The following is a 19,490-nucleotide window of genomic DNA, read 5'->3' on the forward strand; positions in this document are numbered from 1 at the left end:
CCCGGCACTTAAGGAACATGTAGATTGACTTGAGCTGCATATGTGATGACTATCCACGTGTCAGGCGAAAGCAAGCTACAAAACTACTCGCACGCATCAAGAGATTCCTTTGCAATGTCGCCTCAACCGGAATGCTACATATGAGCCATAAATTAGTTCATAACTGAACGATAATGTGCAGAAGGTAGCTGGTGATGGTTCCAGACGACACAAGACACAACCCTCTAATGACAGCAGACATATACGGATGTAACGGGCAGGCAGTGAGACAGCTGGGCGAATTGTGTGGGAATATTGTGTGGAGCCACTGTGTGGAAAACCAGAGCACGCCTCGCTCCCTTCCGAAAGGCGCGGCACGGGGAACGCTGGGCACGGGCTCTCGGTCAGCCGGCGGAGCCGGGGCGGGCGGCGAGGGGCCGAGTCCCGGGGCGGTGGCGCCGCTTCCGCCGCCGAGCGCCACAGCCAGGAAGCGGCGCCGTCCCCTCCCGCCGCCATCACCGCCGCCCGCTCCCGCCTCCCCCGCCCGCCCGCGCCGGGCCCGCGCCGCCCGGGGCCCGCCCGGGGCCCGCCCATGAGACGGCGGCGGCGGCGCTGGGGGTTGCGGCCGGGCCGTGCCTGGGGCCGGAACCGGGGCCGGGGGCAGGCGGCGGGCCGGGGCCGAGGGCCCTGATGCGGCTGCGGGCGCTCCGCCGCCGGAGTGGCGCCGGGCTCCATGCACCCCAGGTGAGCACCTCGGAGAGGCGGGCGGGACCCCGGCCGATGGGGCGGGCAGGGGAGGGTGTCCCTAAAGCCTTCAGCGCCTCCCGCGGGCCCCGAGGCTCGGTCCCGGGTCGAAGGTGGTGGTTCCCTCCCTTGGGCATCGCCATCCTCAGCAGCCGCTTGGGCCGAGGGATAAATGCCCTGCCCCGGCGGGCAGCCGGAGCCCTCGGCTCCGTCCCTGGAGGCAGGTGGCAGGGTAGGGCAGTGCTTGTGCGGAGCTGGGTGGACGTGGTGTGAAAGTCGGCGACGCCGTTCGTGCGGCTCAGCCCTCCGGGTGTCAGGTGCTGTGGGGCGGACTCGATGGTCCCTATGGGCCCCTTCCGAGATCTTCCGCTGTTAACTCGCTAGAGTTCGGTGTATTTGGCTGTTTTTCCTGGGTGAGCGGTGTACCTTTCCTTACTGGAATGGCAGTCTAAGCTCCAGCTCTCCATCAGTACTGCAGCACCTGGGCCTGCTGCTCGCAAGGGCCATGTGACAGGCTGGACCAGCGGGGAGGGTGTTGGGTCTCCTTGCCAGAGTTGTGGCTGCTGTGGGGTAGCTGGTCTGTCCGGCCCTATGAACTGCTGGTTAGAGCTGCTGTGTGGGCAGGAGGGCCAGGGTGGGCAGAGCATAGGCCAGGCAGAGTTTGTGAAGTTGTGACAAGCATGAGTTGACCGTGTCTCCTTGGTGTCCCCATCCCTATGGACTGGTTTGGGCTGCATGTGCAGCCTGAGACCCCAGAGGATAGATGTGCCTGGAGCTGACATGGTTTGGTGATTTCAGGTGTTGGGCAGCGCATTGGCTCCTGCAGCTCTACAGCCACTGATGTGGTGTGTGCTCACCTGAGCCATGCAGGCACTCAGGAACCAGTATTTGCTTACTCTGAAATAACGTGTCATCCATGGTGCAAATTTGTAATGGAATAGGAGCATGTAGAACCAGACTGAGGCAGCCTATTAAAATTCTGTACTATGGCTGTTCTGCAGTGGTAACTCTTGTCACTGTTGGCCTGGTTTGAACTGATGGTGAACTAGAGATTTTGTGTCCATTACCAGTGGGAAGTGATCTCTCCCCCGACTTTGGTTTTCAAACATGAATGTGGTGTCCAGAAGTCATGAAATTTAAATCAGGTGCTGTTGTCTGAGTATTTGTAACATTCAGCTTGCAAATTGATCTGTGTTCACAATACTTTAATCACAGTGGCTTTGACTGCTAGGAGCGAGACTGTGTTTTCTGAACGGCAAGGAAAAAGCTATGGTCTGATTGTCTTTTTGAACTAGTTTTAAATCCTTATTATTGCTATGTAATCTGGTCAATACGTATTGATCATGATGTGATGACGATGTGAGTGGCTGATGTGCTTTATGCTTAGCTTTCTAAGGCAAAGTTTTTATGTGCCAATGTCTGAGTTTTTTTGCTCAGCCCTTCCTCACCACAGTACAGTCAGTAATCAGGAATGCTCTTGCATCTGTTTCTTTGTCTTTTTCCCCCTCCCCTCTCTGTTCCCTGGCTCCAGAATGAATGAAATGAACCTGAGTCCTGTAGGGATGGACCAGCTGACCTCATCCTCTGTGAGCAATGCCCTGCCGGTCTCGGGGAGTCACTTGGGGTTGGCGGCATCCCCCACTCACAATGCCATACCAGCACCAGGTAATGGGGAAAGGCCCCACAAAGGGTATTGCAGCTCATGCTCTGTGTTTTACTGTCACAGGAATGGTCATAACTGAGTAGCAGGGCTTGCTCTGATAGCAAGTCGTATCTTTAGCAGGTGGTGAGGTGATGTAGAGTTGGGGAAGGGGAGACCATAAATCGTTACTGATGTGGGCAAAGCAAAAGGCATGAGTCTTATCAGGCTTACACCTTAGTGGCAGCCTTGTTTTGTTCGGGGGGGTGTGTGGGGGTGGTGGTGGTGTCAGTTTGCACTGTAGGTGAGTAGTAGCAGAATCCTTTGAAATACAAACTATAGCTGAAGATCTGCCTCCATCTGTGTCTAATCTCTCTCAGGTGAAAATAATGATTTTTCACCTGTGAAGCGAAATTGTTTTCCTAGGTCTTTTTTTCAGGGGGTTGCACAGACAGAAGTCCATTACAATTGTAAAGTAGAAGCGAGCCCTACAAAACGTATCCAGAAAAGATCTAGCTGTATTCAGGCATGCCTCTCAGTGCTGTGATAACTGATCCTTTCTTTGAAGCTTGCCACCTTACTTTGACAGTACCATGCTGTATTTCCATAGGGAGAGAGCTCCTGAGGAGCTTCATTAGTTTGTGTGTTCCTAAACTTAAGTAGTTCTGTTGAATTTAAATTGACATTTTCTCTTGCAGGCTTGCCTGTTGCAATTCCAAACTTGGGCCCCTCCTTGAGTTCCTTGCCCTCTGCTCTATCTCTGATGCTCCCAATGGGTATTGGGGATCGAGGAGTGATGTGTGGTATACCAGAGAGAAACTACACCCTACCTCCACCACCATACCCTCACCTGGAGAGCAGCTATTTCAGACACATTCTACCTGGTAAGTTGTCTGGTGGTGATGGAGGGGAAAAAGAAAGAGAAACTGTTTTAAGAGCCACCTGTTTCTGTCCTGAAGCAGGCAAGACTGACTGTTTTGCAGAGCTGTTATTTCCATGCCTTTGTCTGGAGGCTGTTGTGTCATTTACACACCTTTATTTTCAGGTATCTATTGCTGTACTTGTGAATGAAGAGAATTGCAGGGCATTTTCTATTTAAACCAAACCTTTGATTGCTACTCCTGCTTTGGTTTTAAGATTAACAGAAAACAAAGCATGCCTGGGTTCTCTCTCCAGTGTCTTACAGTTTGAAAGCTGCTTCTATTTTTCTTCTCCTATAGGCTGAAGCAGTACTTAATATGTGCATAACGGTAGGTCACAACAGTTCAAAGCTCAAAAAGGGCAAACCATCAGCTGAGGAGTTTGGGTTCTTTCCCACCTGTTTAGCCCATGGCACATTTTTTCTTCGTTGTCGTTCAAGGTTGATTTCCAAAGGCCTAACATACTGACTTGTATCTTGATTCTTCTCTCATGTGTGCTTTAGATATAAATGTAGAATTTAACGTTAGTATGTGAAGACACAGAAATTGGAGCTTTAAATATTAGTCCTTGTTTTGTTTTGTAGCTAAGATTGGCAGGGTGGAAGGGTAGTTAAACTTCTTCAGGGTGACCCAGTGGGTGTTGTTGGTTCAACCTAGGTTAGGGAAAAAAGCTATAGCAGCCCAGATCTCATCCAGCTTCCTGTTGACTAATGGCTGAATTTTCCAGCTGCTTAGGAGTAACCTTTCCTACTGCGTAACCTGCCTGCCTGTTTAGTGAGCAAAGAGTACATGAAGAGGGTGCATTAGGACCAAAAGTATTTGCCATTCTTCTGAGCTGGAATAATCTTTCTAGTTCCTGTGATGTTTAGTCTGATGTTTCATAGGGCTCTTCCATGAGTCATCTTGCTGCTTTCAGGGCTCCTCCTTGTTCAAGCCACAAGGCAGCATTGCATGCAGAAATATTTGATCCAGCTGATTAAATTAAACTGTCCATTTCTTGGCTTAGTCATTTTTAATGGGGTTATGCTGCAGAAAGAATATCCGTGTTTGCATCCTTGTAATAACAGACATATTTGAATGGAACACACTTACGGATCAAATGGCTCATAGGGTTGAAGGCCAAAAAGAAACATGCTGACTCAGATCTTCCAGAATCTGGAAAATCTGCCCCTCTCTCTGCTGAAAATACTGTTTACTTGAATGTGCAGATGTATTTCTTCCAAAGATTTTTTTTTTTTGTTTTAGTGTGTAAATACAGGTGTTTCTTCATATTGTAAGTTTGAAGGTTGTTTGATTTTTTTTTTGAGAGACTTTCCAGAACTACCAGAAAAGATGTTAGGGTTTCTGATTTAAATTTAACCAAGCTATTGTTTTAGGAGAAACAACGTATTTTTCATGGAAGGAAAGAGAGCAGATGAGTCATGTGAGAGACCTTATCTGTGTCCTTCAGAATTGCAATTGATGATCTCTGAGGTGGACAGTTGTGCCACTTAGTCTTAGAGGAAGGAAGTAGTCATTGTTAAAACTTAAATACCTAAGCAAAAATGATGTATCTTGGAGAATTGTTTTTTCTTTTAGTGAAGATGAACCAGGGTTATCAAATTATAGATTCCTCTAGCAGTCCTTCATCCTTTGTGAGCTAGTTCTTGAGAATGAAAAATTAAGCCTAAAATGTGAGGAACCTCTTTCTGATTGAGTCTTTGTGCTGAGGAGCCAAGGTTGCATTCTGCCAAAAACTTGGCTGTTCAGAGTTTGAGAAATAACTAGAGACTTGCTCTGTTGAATTTGTTGTCAAATGATATTTTGACAAGAGTGTTGGGTTCATGTATGTTTGTGAGGCATGTTTTAGATGTAATGGCTTTTAATTGAAGATCATGTAGAGAACGTCTTCAGGGATCTGGGTCACAATGTACTCTGCTGGGATTGATTTTTGTTCAAGATTTGAAAACTGATGTAACCTCACTGTCTTTTTTTTCTCCCTCTCTTCCTATCAGGTATCTTATCTTACTTGGCGGACAGACCACCACCTCAGTACATCCATCCCAACACTATAAATGTTGACAGCAATCCAGCATTGTCAGTCTCCAACAATCCATCGGCCCTGGATCCCTACCAGCCCAGTGGAACCGTGGGGCTGGAACCAGGGATTGTCTCCATGGACTCTCGCACAGTGAACACACATGGTCCTCAAAATCTGCATCCTAGTGACAGCCATGAGGTAGCACTGGATACTACAATCACCATGGAGAGCGTTTCGAGGGTAACCAGCCCCATCTCCACGGATGGGATGACAGAGGAGCTCACAATGGATGATGTAGCCGGGGATCATTCACAGATCCCAAATGGCTCCCGGAGCCATGAACCTTTATCCGTAGACACAGTGGGGAGTAACTTGACATCGGACGCTGTGGGACACGGCGGTGTCATTCCCATTCACGGTAGCACTTTGGAACTCCCTGTCGTCATGGAGCCCGACCACATTGCCGGGCGAGTGACAGGGATATCGGACAGCACACTAAATGACTCCATTCATACTGTGGCCATGAGCACCAACTCCGTGAGTGTGGCGCTCTCTACCTCACACAACCTCGCTTCCCTGGACTCAGTAGCCTTGCATGAAGTGGGCCTCAGCCTTGAGCCAGTGGCGGTGTCTTCCATCAATCAGGAAGTAGCCATGGGGCCAAGTCATGTGGATGTGTCTGCAGACAATCTTGCCTTTGTACCACCCTCTCTGCAAATGGAAGACTCCAATTCGAACAAGGAGAATATGGCAACCTTGTTTACCATATGTGAGTGGACATTTCCTGCTTTCTTGGGGTAGGGTTTGTCATGCAGCTGTTGTCGAGTGGGATGACAGGACTCTTGTTGCTAGTCTTACAGATTAATGGTAAAAGAAGTGCTGTTTAACAAGTCCATGAAAGTTGGAACATCTGCAGTGGCAAATAACTTGTGCTGAAATGACAATATTTGGAAGTAGAGGTAGTAGGATGTTTTAGCATAATTCTCTTTGTATCCATCTCCCATGTTGCCTTGAGGTTGAAAGCTGAGTCTTTATGAACTTCTTGCCTTCTGTGGATATGCAAATATTATCGTTTGAAATGAGAGGTTTTTGTTTTTAAAGTCACATCACAAGTGCATGAAAAATACACAACAAATACCACCACAAGCCATACATTCAGTCAAGTGGGTATAATTGTTGAGTATGACATTGTGTGATTTTGCAAAATTTTTATTAAAACATGAGCAATCAACATGAAAATGTAATTCTCAACAGGACCTGCTGGAAAAAAAGAGCAGAGAGAGAAGGAACATTTTAATATTTCTAATTATTCTCATCAAAGCACTTTAGTCCAGAGGTTAGTTGATCTCATAGGGAGAGAGGAGCACTGAGTATTGCACTCTCAATCCTGTTATCATTCAAGGAGTGGTGTTTGAGAACTGTGAAGTTCTCATTTGCTGGGACAGAGATTTGAACTTTCACCTGCAGCATGTTTGGATTCTCGCCTCTAAAGCATAAGGTCAGCTTTTATAATCATTTTTATTAGCTGTGGTAGCATTGCTGAGGGCTGCTCTTCATGCAGCCTGACCCTACAACTGCCAGGACCTTATGGCTAGCTTTGCCTGCAGAACATACTTTAAGAAATTGGAAGACAGAGCGCCTTGGTTAGAAGTGGGAGAGGTGCAGTTTGGTGGAAAGTGTCTAGTCAGACAATTGAATTAAACTTTTTGTTCTGTGGGATAAAATATAACTTAAAATCAGGTGGGCATGGAACTGTGATGAATTTACCACTCCTAAAGGAAGAGTTTTGCAGTTAATGCACTCAGAAGTTCCTACAGGCCTCTGTTGCGTGTTGAGCAAATAATGATCAAAATACTGTGGAATCCAACATGCTTGTGGTGAAATCACTTCTCTTATTCAGAGTGGGATTGGAAGTGCCAGCTTATTGTTGCTATACTTAACATAGTCCTAAACTGTTTCCCAGATGATGCTCCCCTTTGGTAGGATAATAAAATGGCTGTTGCATGCCTAGTGCTTTCATGTGATTTGCAAAACAGATTCTTGACTTGGGAAGGTTTAAATTTTAACTTTGTATTGTTGTTTTTAAACTTCTCGTGAATAAAACATGAATTTGTGTCCAGACAGGTGACAGCAAGGACAAGGAGTTGGTTTAGAGCCCCTTGGTGGTTTTTCCTCACTGAGAAGACAGGAGTCAGGGCCTTTTTCAGAAAACTTTTTACACTGTTCTTAAGCAGGAAATAAGAAGTGTGCCTTTGCTACAGTCTTGAATGTTTGTGAAACTTCTAAGTAGCCCCTTTTGTGGTCATCTTTGTTGACAGTTCTGGGTATCCAAATCAGAGAAGTAATGACTGGGTTTTTTTGGTGTTGTTTTTTTTTTTTGGCATTATTTGGAAAGGACAGGAATTGAAAGTGTATTTGACTTTCTGTAGAATGTGAGTTTTTTTTTTTTCAACTTCTTAAAAACATATGAATCCCTGAACCTTTCCAAGTGGAAGTGTCTCATGCCTAGAACTTTTCTTCCTCTGCCTCTCCTTGGAGCTGTAGTTGGTGTGTGCTGGGCAGTGCTTAAAAGCAGCTGTTCCAGATAGTGGTTCTCATACTCAGGTGTGGCTGTTGTCATTGCTTTACTCCTGCATATCACCTGTGCACATGAAGCAATGCTTATATAGGCTCTACCTAATCATTTTTTGAGTACCTTGCTATCTGTAACTGTGTAGTTGCTCAAACTGTACTTTATGGGGGTCCGATTCTGGTACTCTGATGTATGAAGGGAATGTCTGAAAATTATCTTTAAACATGTAAGAATGGAGCTGCTGTTTAGGCCTGCTGAAGACTAGTTCTGCGATAGGTCTTTTTATTCTGGAGTTGGGTCATCAACAGGCCAAAGAAGGTCTTTGTGGAGATCCTGATTAGTTAGCTGAGCATCTTTCTTCTTCAGAATAGTGATTCATCAGGAGAGTGGTTGTTGAGTAGGTGTTGGTTGCTCCATCTGTAGAGAATTAAAATTACATAGTTTTTCTAGATGAAATAATAATGCTGTAGAGAGCATTTTATGATGTACCTTTTCTCAGAGTTATTAGACTGAAGCCTTTCAGTGGTTTCTTTTTCAGCAGTACTTCTGCTGAATGACAGATTGGGAAAGCGATGGTACTGATTCTTCTTGGGCTTTTGGTTTTGTTCCATTCAGTGACATACTCATAGTGTATGAGTTTATGGCAGTGAGTCCTTCAAAAGTAACAGTAAAGTGAGGTTTTTGCTGCTGTGAAGATTTACACAGTCTGAATTCAAATGAAGGTAAGGGGATATCTGGGTTCAAATTAGAAACATTTTAGAAAGAAGACCTTTCTGTCCCCTTGCATGGATATCCTTGAGGTTCTACATGCAAGAAGTGTTTCTGGTAAATTCCAAAAATGTATCCAGTTAGAAAGTGTTTGGTTTGGTATGTCATAGATTTTTCTGCCAATAAAGTTCATTTCACTTGTGATCAGAGTGAAAATGGCTCTCACATCATCAGCGTTGCTGCCAGCTCTGGGGAGACTACTATCCATTTTGCAGTAAGGTTGATGAAGAGTGAACTCTGTCCCATTGCTAGATTCCCCTGCAGGGATACTCTGGAGTCTAGGAAGGTAGGTAGAGATTCTCACGTTTGATCTGAATTGGACAGGAACAGTGACATCTATGTCAGTGCCCATCTGACTGTAATAATATGGTCTGTATTCTTCTGAGTAAAACATATTTAGTGGACAAGTTGAAGCTGATAGAACCAGACTTTGTCAGGAACTGAGCTGAAGCATATTGGTAGAGAGCTGATTGCACCATGGGAGCTGTTGCATCTTTTTAATCCCTGTTGTCCTTTTCCCTCTCTGCAGGGTGCACACTGTGTGACAAGGCGTATCCGTCGGACTGCCCAGACCACGGGCCCGTCACCTTTGTCCCTGACACCCCGATAGAGAGCCGAGCCCGGCTTTCTCTCCCTAAGCAGCTCGTCCTCCGGCAGTCTATCATGGGAGCTGAGGCGGGTAAGAATCATGTTACTGTGTGTTTCTCTGCAGCAGTTTAAAATACACTCACTGCCTGAAATCCAAAACCATGGGGATAGTAATGTGGGAAAGAAACACTGGAGTAGAGAGGTGCTTCCCTCATCCGTAATCACCCTGACTTACATTATCCAAGAGCTTCTTGTGCTCTGGTTACTGCGTAGACTTCAGCTATACTGTAGGGCTGTTGCCATAGTGTGGCACATCATAAGGTCAAGCACAAGCAAGATATGGTGTTTATTTTTATCGTGTTGGACAACTCAGGCACAGCTTTGATAAGAAAACATTGCAGCAGTTGCAGTTTGGGAGAAGGCAACAATTAGAAATAGTAGAGGAGATTTCTGTCTGCTCGTTCATCGGCTTGGTTTGCTACCTGTGGGTCTTCTGGACTTCTGCACTCTCATTGGAGTATTGATCATAAGTGCCTCTATTTTTTTTCCCTCCCTTCATTTACATTTGGCATGTAGGCTGTGACCTTGTCACTGGATGTGGACCTTGTTACTGTATTTCACGCCATTGTCACCTGGAAATCGAAGAGTACAATGCAATACCCTAAGGATCTGAAGGCTAGAGAAGAATGTGATTATTGGCTTGCTTAGTGATGCTGCTTGTTGAGAGTAGATTACATCTGTTCTTTTCAAGCTGCACTAGTTTCCAGTTTATTCCTAAAAGCTACTCAGTGTATTCATGTAGACCTATATATATAAATGTTTAATAATAAATAATATACATGCAGGAATCCCTCTGCCCATGACAGAAATACAGCTGCCTCTGGGGAGAAATGCAGAAGCTGCTTAACAATGCCCAGCAACAATTCTGGAAATTCCTGGGGATTAGGTAGGCAAAATGTAGTTACTGAAACTAGTATTTTCTGCTTCTGCAGAAAGTGCCATGAAAACTTTAATTGGTACAAGTGGCTAGGATGTTAGTTTTATAGCTTACTGAAAAGTAAATTACTTGCTTCTGACAAAATAAATATTTATAATTAGAACAAAGCGGCTCCCAATAGTGTCATGTGGTGGTGGTGGTTCTTGTCTCCGCCTTAGGTGTGTTTCACATGTGAAGTAGAAGCTTTGATGATCTTATGCCTAGATATTATCCCTGGAGCATTATCTCATAAACCTCCCACTTCTTTATTATGCATGATTAGTTGTTTAAACCATTGAGTTCTTCAGATTTGGGTCTTCTCCTGATAGGTGTGTGGACACGAGAAACCATTCCTGTGCGGACTTGTTTTGGACCTTTGATCGGACAGCAGAGCCATTCTCTGGAGGTGGCCGACTGGACAGACAAAGCAGCCAGTCACATCTGGAAGGTCAGTGGGTGTTCTGGCTCGTAGATCTGCCAGAACAGATCTTCCGTTTTATCTGGTGAAACTTGCCACATGACACAGCAACTTCAATGTTATCATCCTTGCCAAAAGTCAAAAGTAAAGCAATTTGATTGTTTAATGCTTAATATCAGCATAACAGAGCTGTATACTATGTAATATGCTGGTAATCAATTCTGAAGTACAAAAATCTTCTTTAATGCCTTTTTTTTTTATAGGGCTATATGTGGTTTCCACTGTTTGTGTGGAGTTGCAGCAGAGATTGTATATGATTCACTAGGCAGCACTTGTTTGTTTCGTATCACTGTTTATTGAAAGTTCCCCTAGGTGATGAATGATTTGTTTTAGGAAAGATGCTTTAAAGCTTTCTTTTCCCCATGGTTTCATGTTCAGAAAATAAACTTGATTTATATAAATAAAACATGTACTGTTTGCCCAGATATTATTATTATTCACAAAACTTGGTTTGTAAGAAAAGCAGTCAAATGCATTTCTGGTGGGAGCTAAAGGTGATGTATGGGAAAGATGCTGATAAACAGGTTTTCTAGCCTCCCGGGTAGCAGAGAAGTCAAGATTGCCGTGTGAAGAGGAAAATAAGGAGTAAAAACAGGGCTGTGGTCTTGGCAATGGCAATGGAGACTTCTCAGCTTGTTCTAGGTAAACACATCCTCTCTTAAAGAAGCTGGCTTTGACTGCATTTATTGCTGTACTTTATCCTAAGATTGCATTTGTTTTCCTGATAGATCTATCACAATGGTGTCCTGGAGTTCTGCCTCATTACAACTGATGAAAATGAATGTAACTGGATGATGTTTGTACGCAAAGCCAGGTGAGAACCACCTGTACTGTGCTAAGTACCTTTGAGTCTTGAGCTGCAGGCTCATAGAAGGCTGTACAGAAAAGAGAAAGATAAGGATCACAGAATATTCTGAGTGGGAAGGGACCCACAAGAATCATCGAGTCCAACTCTTAAGTGAATGGTCCATAGGGAGATCAAACCCAGACCTTGGCAATATTAGCACCACGCTCTAACCACCTGAGCTGATCTTGGGGTGTACTGGAGAGTGTGCACTGCTGCACTGCCTGCCCAGAGGGGTGTGAGCTTGGGGCCAAGGGACCTTCAAGAGTTACCTGGGCGTCTTGAACTGGTGGGGAGAATGAAACAGAAGACACAGTGGAGAATGTTACAGGAGAACTGGTACACAAGCTGCCCTAAAATAGCCCCAGACTTGCCCCCATACTTTGTTTCCCTTGTTCTAAAGCTTTAAACAGGTTCTTTTTATAGTAACTTATTGTGTATTAGGTCGTTACTGCTTTCCCTCCCTATTCCTTTTGGATACGTCTGTGAAGGTGATGTTGATTGTCCTTTTGATTTTAATACTTTATTAGCAAGGTGTGCCTGAGTTCTTTTGGCCAAGTTCCAAGCTCTTACAGCTTGCAAAAGCTGTCCTTTTCAGTCTTTCCAGAGCCTGCAGTGAAAACTATCTGGACTGGCTTAAGTATTGCTCCATCCATAGTCCATCGAGAAGGCTTTGCTCTGTGACACAAAGTAGGTTTCTCCTAGAGTTCACTTCATTGCTCCCATATGCAAGAGTCAAGAAATGTAATGCTTGATCTCCCACTGCAGTGGGGCAGTTTGCTGGTTTCAAACACTGGGAACAAACATATGCAAGATACTGCTTCAAAAGATCAATGACCACATCTTGGAAATGGAAATCAAGAGGATTTTTTTTAAGATAATTTTGCTTTAAGGCGTTACTGATATTTTCTCCCTCATGCATTCTCTATTTCTTGAGGGAGTTAATATGAAAAATACATAGATTTCTGTAGTTTCTTAGGAGATCATAAACTCTCTTCTCTCAGCCCACTCCAATGTGTATTAATAATATTCTCAGCAGTAGTGTGAAAAATGCATCATTTGGTGGAGCAGATTGGCTCTCAAGGGCCAGTTTTCCTTTCCTTTAATAAAGAAGGACAGAAGTGACAGACATGAAAGTTTTCATAATGTTCTGAGAAACACTGAGGTTCTCTCACTACCTATTTATAGGAATCTCCGTCTTTTCTCTCTCAACAAGTCAGTACTTCTGGAGGGCTTTTATTCATACCTCTTGTTATTGCTATAGGAACCGGGAAGAGCAGAATCTGGTAGCTTATCCTCACGATGGAAAAATTTACTTCTGCACCTCTCGGGACATCCCACCTGAACATGAGCTTCTCTTTTATTACAGTCGGGACTATGCACGACAGCTTGGTAAGTAAGCACTCATTTTTGTTGGCTTTGCAGGGAGTACCCACCTTGAATTCCCTTTTAGTGCCATCCCTGGGCGCTGTGACTTGGGAGTGCATTATGTTCCTTCTCAATTCCTATTGGTGCATGTCATAGTTTCCTTTTACATTTCATGACTACAGAGTACTATCTTTTAAAAGAAACATTCCCCTATCTAATTCCACTGATCAGGAGTAAAAGATCACAGTTTTGAAGAAAGAGCGTTGTTTTTCTTCTGTTCGTCCACTAAGGGATGCTAAGGGAGTTTTGCTAGCTGAAGATGTTCCTATCCTCCCTCACCTGTGATTGTGATAATTTTGATTTGGTGGAGCTGCGCTCAAAACTGTTTCAAAGTTTGGCCCCTCAAAACATTTGAAATGACCTACCTAAAAGTGTTGAAAAGCAAGCACTGTAGCTGAAAAGAACAAAGGTGAAAAAATCTCTGCAGCTGGCTTTGCTACCACAGACAAAGTGTTTACATGGATCTTGCTCATGCTCTGTTAGGCCTTACCGTGCCTCATTAAAAGTGATGCTTTTGTGCCCACAGGTGTCCCTGAACATCCAGACGTGCACATCTGCCACTGTGGAAAGGAATGCGCTTCCTATGTGGACTTCAAGGCCCATTTGAGCAGCCATATTCACAACCACCTCCCCAGTCAGGGGCACAGCAGCAACCATGGGCCAGGCCACGGAAAGGAAAGGAAGTGGAAGTGCTCCATGTGCCCCCAGGCTTTCATCTCCCCTTCCAAGCTCCATGTCCACTTCATGGGGCACATGGGCATGAAGCCGCACAAGTGCGATTTCTGTAGCAAAGCTTTCAGTGATCCAAGCAACTTACGGACACACCTCAAGATACACACAGGTGAGGGTTGGGGGCTTTATAGAGATGCCTCTGCTAGGAAATCATTGGGGTAGGGTCTGTTTTCTCTGATTCCATGGCCAGTTGGCAGAGCAGAGCTTGCGTCCATAAATATAAACTCTTAGAAACACAGAATTGTAGAATATTTTGGATTGAAAGGGACCTTTAAAAATAATACTCCAAAACCCCCCACCAGGGACAGGGACATCTTCTGCTAGATCAGTCACTCCGAGCCCCATCCAGCCTACCCTCGAACAGTTCCAATGGTGGGGCATCTGCAACTTCTCTGGGCAACCTGTTCCAGTGCCTCACCACCCCCATTGTAAAAAAAAAAAAGTCTTCTTTATGTCCGATTTAAATCTGTTTTCTTTCAGTTTAAAAGCATTGCTCCTTGCCCTTGTTACTACAGGCCTTGGTAAAAAGTCTCTCTTTCTTGAAATCCCCCTTTAAGTATTGAAAGGCTGCAATAAGGTCTCCCTGGAACCTTCTCTTCTGCAGGCTAAACAGCCCCAACTCTCAGCCTGTTTTCACAGAAGAGGTGCTTCAGCCCTCTGACTATCTTCATGGCCCTCCTTCAGACCTGCCCTAACATCCCCATGTCTTTGTTGTACTGGGGACCTTAGAACTGGATGCAGTACTCCAGGTGGAGTCTCAAAAGAGCAGATAAGAGGAGGAGAATCGCCTCCCTCAACCTGCCTTTCTAAGAATGGATTCTTAGATTCATGTCTGTCTACAGGAATGATCTGCAGTCCATGTTGACCCCACTTAATGCCTGAGCAGTGCCTGAGAGAGCACCAGTTGGGTGGGATAGGAGTGAGCTGGATTCAGTGGTGTGGGTGCTTATAGAACAGTATGTAGACCTGTGATTTGGTTGATTGTGCCATGTCTAAAACCATTTGATGATTGCATCTAATTGGCCTTCATCTGGGAGACAGAAAACCTTTGTTCCCACACAGCAGGTCCAGCGCTGGTAGCTGCAATAAAACAAGGGTTCCCTTCTGCTTGCAAGAAGGACACCGGGTTTGAGAGCTATTAATGTGGCCAGTTGTCCACTTAAATACAGGCCTGAGATCTTTCCTACTTGAATTGTTTTTTGTCTTAAGGAAATGGCACAAAACTGAAATTGGCAACTGTAGCATCAGACTGTTACAGATTAGGCTCAGCTGTGTCACTCATCAAAAGTAAAGTCTGAACATGCTGTTGACTTCTGTGGGCATTGGGGTATCACTGGAGACTTTGGGGATAAAGGGGGAATTGCCAGCAGATCAGGGAATGAGCACTAACAGAGGAAAACAAAATAGAGATTTTTCAGCTGTGTAAGAAGAGAGGAAATATGAAAAGGCATGGATTTAACACTGAGGGAGGACAGGGGAGAGGGTGAAGGTCAGGTTACAGGCCAGCAATTGACAGTTGGATATTTTTGCCTATTGGGAATCAAAGAATGCAAGTCACTGAACTGGAAAAGGAATAAAACTGGGGATTTGGTGCCTCAAGTCAAGCATAGGAAGCTGTAGGCTCAGTAGTCAGGAGTTTTAATAAACTGATCAACTACAACTGTGATATACACAACCTCAGAACACTCAGTGGGGTGGGATTCAAACGGTATTCAAACTTAGTCTGAATTCAGTAGCGTGCAGGGCTTTTGAACTATTTCTGGCAAAGAATAGTGGAAGAACTACAGATAAGTGCAAAAATGGGATAAAACATAGAAGTTATCAAAGGGCCAGTGAGCTTTGTACCTGTATGTTTGTTAGATAAGAGAACTTGTTTTTGTAGACAAAGGCAATGCAGTACTTCAAATGTGGCTGGGCTCTGGTAAGGAATCAGATATGGTTCCTGTGGGAAATGGGATGTGGAGATGGGGATGTACTACTGTACAGTAACTAGATGGTTACCATGGTTACTATTACAAAAGAAGCTAACATTGTTTTTACTGAAGAATTCATCTTGGATAAGACTAGTCCTGTTAAGTGTTTGCCTGAATTTCTTCACTGAAAAATTTACAGACCTACTGGGGCTGTTCTGATGTACAGAACAGGGAGGCACAGTTGGTGTGGAAGAAGCAGAAAGCTGATCACACAGGAAAGGCTGACTGACCATGAGCAGTGGAGGAAGAGGAATCAGTGGTGTTTAGAAGGACAAAGTGCAGAAACGTGCATCACACAAGGGGCTTGGTGGTTTGAAACAGTATCATGAAGTTTTTTTGGCTTGGAGGCATGGGAGGTTGAAAAGCTTTTGTTGAAGTCAAATGCCTGTTTTTTTCCATAGCTAAATCTAGACTGTAGAACTAAGTAGGCCTTTATGCTGAGTCTGAAGGAACTGCAGGAGGAAACAGGTCCTCTTCACAAAGAATGTGCCTTTCTTTGGGGTAACATTTTATTTTTCAGCAGTGGTTAGGCCTGTTTGCTTCCTGTATTTCTTGGGACACTGACTGTCAACTTGTGGGTGTATGTGTGTAATCCCAGGTCAGAAGAACTACCGCTGTACGCTCTGTGACAAGTCGTTCACCCAGAAGGCCCACCTGGAATCGCACATGGTCATCCACACCGGGGAGAAGAACCTCAAGTGCGATTACTGCGAGAAGCTGTTCATGCGGAGGCAGGACCTCAAGCAGCACGTACTCACTCACACGCAGTAAGTGATCTCACAGGGTGAGTGCAGAAAATGAAGCTGAGCAGCCCAAGAGAGAAGCTCCAGTTTGCAAATAGTTTGGCCTAGGGAGTACAGATCGGTTCACTCTCTAAAATGACAGAGAAGTCAGTCTGGACAAAGTCCTTGTTGTACTGGCTGCAGTTGTCCAGTTCTAATGTTTGCAATGTTTTAATGACACAGTAAATTCCAAGCATGCTACTTGTCTTGTGAAATGGCTGTTTGAAGTGTTCATCATTTTGAACAGAGAGGGGGTTGTTTGACTTACACTTCATTCTCTGCTGAGAACTGCTTACACATCCCAACATGACCACAGAAAGACCATAAACTCCTCACTGCTATTCTCGTCAAGTAGCTTGTTAGTGAACTCTGCCTCTATGCACTAGGGATGGGGTGCTGCAATTCCCAGCCCTTTCTTCCCTGCGAGTCTCACTCAAGTACTTGGTCTCCTGCTCCTCCTGTAGGCAGATCCTTACCCACAGCCCTGTGCCAGGCCAGGTCTTTTGTTCTGAGAATCTCTCCATCCTGTATATTTACTCCCAATCAAAAAAAAAAAAAAAAGAAAAGCCTGGTCTTAAAAACTTACTTCCCCAAAGCTAGTTCCTTTGCTTATTTCATTTTTAGCATCTGGTTCTTGTACTCACTTGGAATCCATTGCTGCTTCTGTCATGCTGCCTAGGAGACAGTGTATTGTAGTGAGCATGAGTGAGAGAGGCAGACAGACTTGCCTGGCTGCTTGTTCCTACAGCCTGAGCCAGGAGCACTACTGCTGGGAGGTATTTTGCACTGTCATCTGCAGAATTTGTTGCAGTCTGGCAAGCTCCTCAAGCTTAGCATTTACGGACTGAGGATTGTTAGCAGTCAGCAACTTTGTTGTCTTATTTCTTCCCTGTGCCCCCTGCCCCCCATTTACAAAGGGTGGGAAGGAGTGAGACTGACCTTTCCATCAGGGCAACATCTCTGCTCTTGCCAAAACATGTGCCTTAACCAGTATTTTAATACTATATCAGCTGCCTTGCAGGAGCAAACTCACTTTTTTATGTCTTGCAGAGAACGGCAGATCAAGTGCCCCAAGTGTGACAAGCTGTTTCTGAGGACAAATCACCTGAAGAAGCATCTCAATTCACATGAAGGAAAGAGGGACTATGTCTGTGAAAAATGTTCCAAGGCTTATTTAACCAAATATCACCTCACTCGCCACCTAAAAATATGTAAAGGCCCCACATCCAGCTTGTCAGCCCCAGACGAAGAAGAGGAGGAGGATTCAGAGGAAGAATTAATAGACTCTATGAGGACTGAAGACTGTAGGATTAACAATGGAGTCTATTCAACAGGTGATGCCCTCTCTGGACACAAATGAAGAAGAGAGGGACATTTTCTTGGATAAGTAGGGAAGGAAAAAACCCTCTTCCTTGTTTCCCCAGTCAACAATGTATGTCAGGTGAGGAGTTTTCCTTCTGTTTTGGTCTCCACACTACTACCACTTAATATACTCTGTAGCCAAAACACTGACTGAGACTGGATCATGCCTGCACAAGTGAAGAGTTGCTAAGAAGGAAATGTGAGGCAAGGAGATTTTTTCACACACGCTGTGCATACTTCTTTTCCAAATCACTCAGATTAATCCATCCAGTGTTGGGACACATGTCACACCTTGCATAGCCCTTTAAGCAAAAAGCCACAAACCAGAAATGTAGTTGAGTGATTGCAGTGAACTGTAAGCCAACTGTCCTTAACTGCCCAAGCCATGACATGAAGAGAAACAAACAAAAAATGTATTTTGTTTTTTTAAAACCTCTTAACTGGAGGATGTGATTTGGCACAAAGCAAAGACTTAACAATGCTCAGGTTTCCTTCTTAAAACAAAACTCTTTGGTTTAAAAATAAAAAGAAAGGCCAGTGAAATCAGCCCTTGCAAACAATGCCATTACCCCACTACAGAGAATCAAAGATTGGCTTTTGGATAACGGTTATTGCCTCCTCTCCCTCGAGTTCACTAGAACGTGTAAGCAGGTGAAGAGATAAAGACTGTATAGACTCAGTAAGGACGAGGCTTACAGATGATCAGGCAGTGTTTACAGTATATATTACTCCTTGTGCTGTAAACCTTTTACCACCTAGAATGATGGGGGGGTTTGCTGCTAATATTATTTATGGAATGAAGATTATTACATTTGGTTGTTTTCTTTTGAAATAATTAAAAATGTGGCTCTTCTCAAATGTTCTTTTTTTAATATTTACATATTCTGAAAAAAAAGTTCCTATTTCTATAAATATGCTAAGAGAAATAAGAACACTTTTTAATCATCTGCCTCTCACAAGCTTTCCTGGGACATGAAGGGGTAGGAGCACCTCCATGAATAGGTGCAGCTGAAGAACTGGTCTTTAAACTCTGTAGATTTCCTGCGTCACTACTCTGACTGTGCCGCAAAAGAAGAGTCAGCTGAGCTCTGTGCTCTTGACAAGGTAATTGGAGGTTTCCTTGTGAAAGAGGCTCTGCTTCTTGCCCTAAATGGCCCAAGCTCAGCTGTACCTTTCTCTGTCCCCTGTATTTCCTTGAGAGCTCCCAGGGTTCTTCAAACCTGAAAATGCTTGCCCTCAGATCAGTATGTGACTAAAAAGCTCCAGGGAGACAAGTTGTGGGATTTTGTTAAGTCAAGGGAAAGATGTGTTGCTTTCAGTAATGCAATTTCTTCCTGAAACACAAAGCAACTTCTAGAGCTGCAGTGCCAATTATAATACTAGAGGTATAAGAGAAGTCACTACCCTCAAAGAGCTTAACACAAAGCATTTATTTCAAATTAAAGCTTTAAAAAACTTTAAGCTTTTCACTGGAGAGCACTTGAACAGAAGTGGTTCTCACTACTGCTTGGCAGAGACAGGAGGGAGGCAGGAATTCCAACCCATCCAGAGTATTCCTGCAGAGCCATGCTGAACACCTGTCATCAGACTAGAAACAGCTGAAGTGGATTTAGAAGCAGCCACTTACCCTCGAGGGATAGGAAGGAAAGATCTAACCTTTTCCCCAGCCTTTTTCCCATCTGCAG

General features: G+C 44.5%; 1 protein-coding gene across 1 annotated transcript; it reads left to right on the top strand.

Moving 5' to 3' along the window:
• Positions 1–642: 642 nt before the first annotated feature.
• PRDM4 (PR/SET domain 4) lies at positions 643–18,795 on the top strand. Its single transcript, XM_017823417.1, has 11 exons — positions 643–723; positions 2,255–2,388; positions 3,061–3,246; positions 5,277–6,071; positions 9,172–9,321; positions 10,536–10,654; positions 11,413–11,498; positions 12,793–12,920; positions 13,483–13,797; positions 16,260–16,428; positions 17,494–18,795. The coding sequence occupies exons 1-11, from the start codon at positions 713–715 to the stop codon at positions 17,801–17,803; spliced, it is 2,403 nt and encodes an 800-aa protein (XP_017678906.1). The 5' UTR covers positions 643–712; the 3' UTR covers positions 17,804–18,795.
• The last annotated feature ends 695 nt before the right edge of the window (positions 18,796–19,490 follow it).

The sequence above is a fragment of the Lepidothrix coronata genome, unplaced genomic scaffold, assembly GCF_001604755.1.
Source record: "Lepidothrix coronata isolate B3197 unplaced genomic scaffold, Lepidothrix_coronata-1.0 Scaffold102, whole genome shotgun sequence".
NCBI lineage: Eukaryota > Metazoa > Chordata > Aves > Passeriformes > Pipridae > Lepidothrix > Lepidothrix coronata.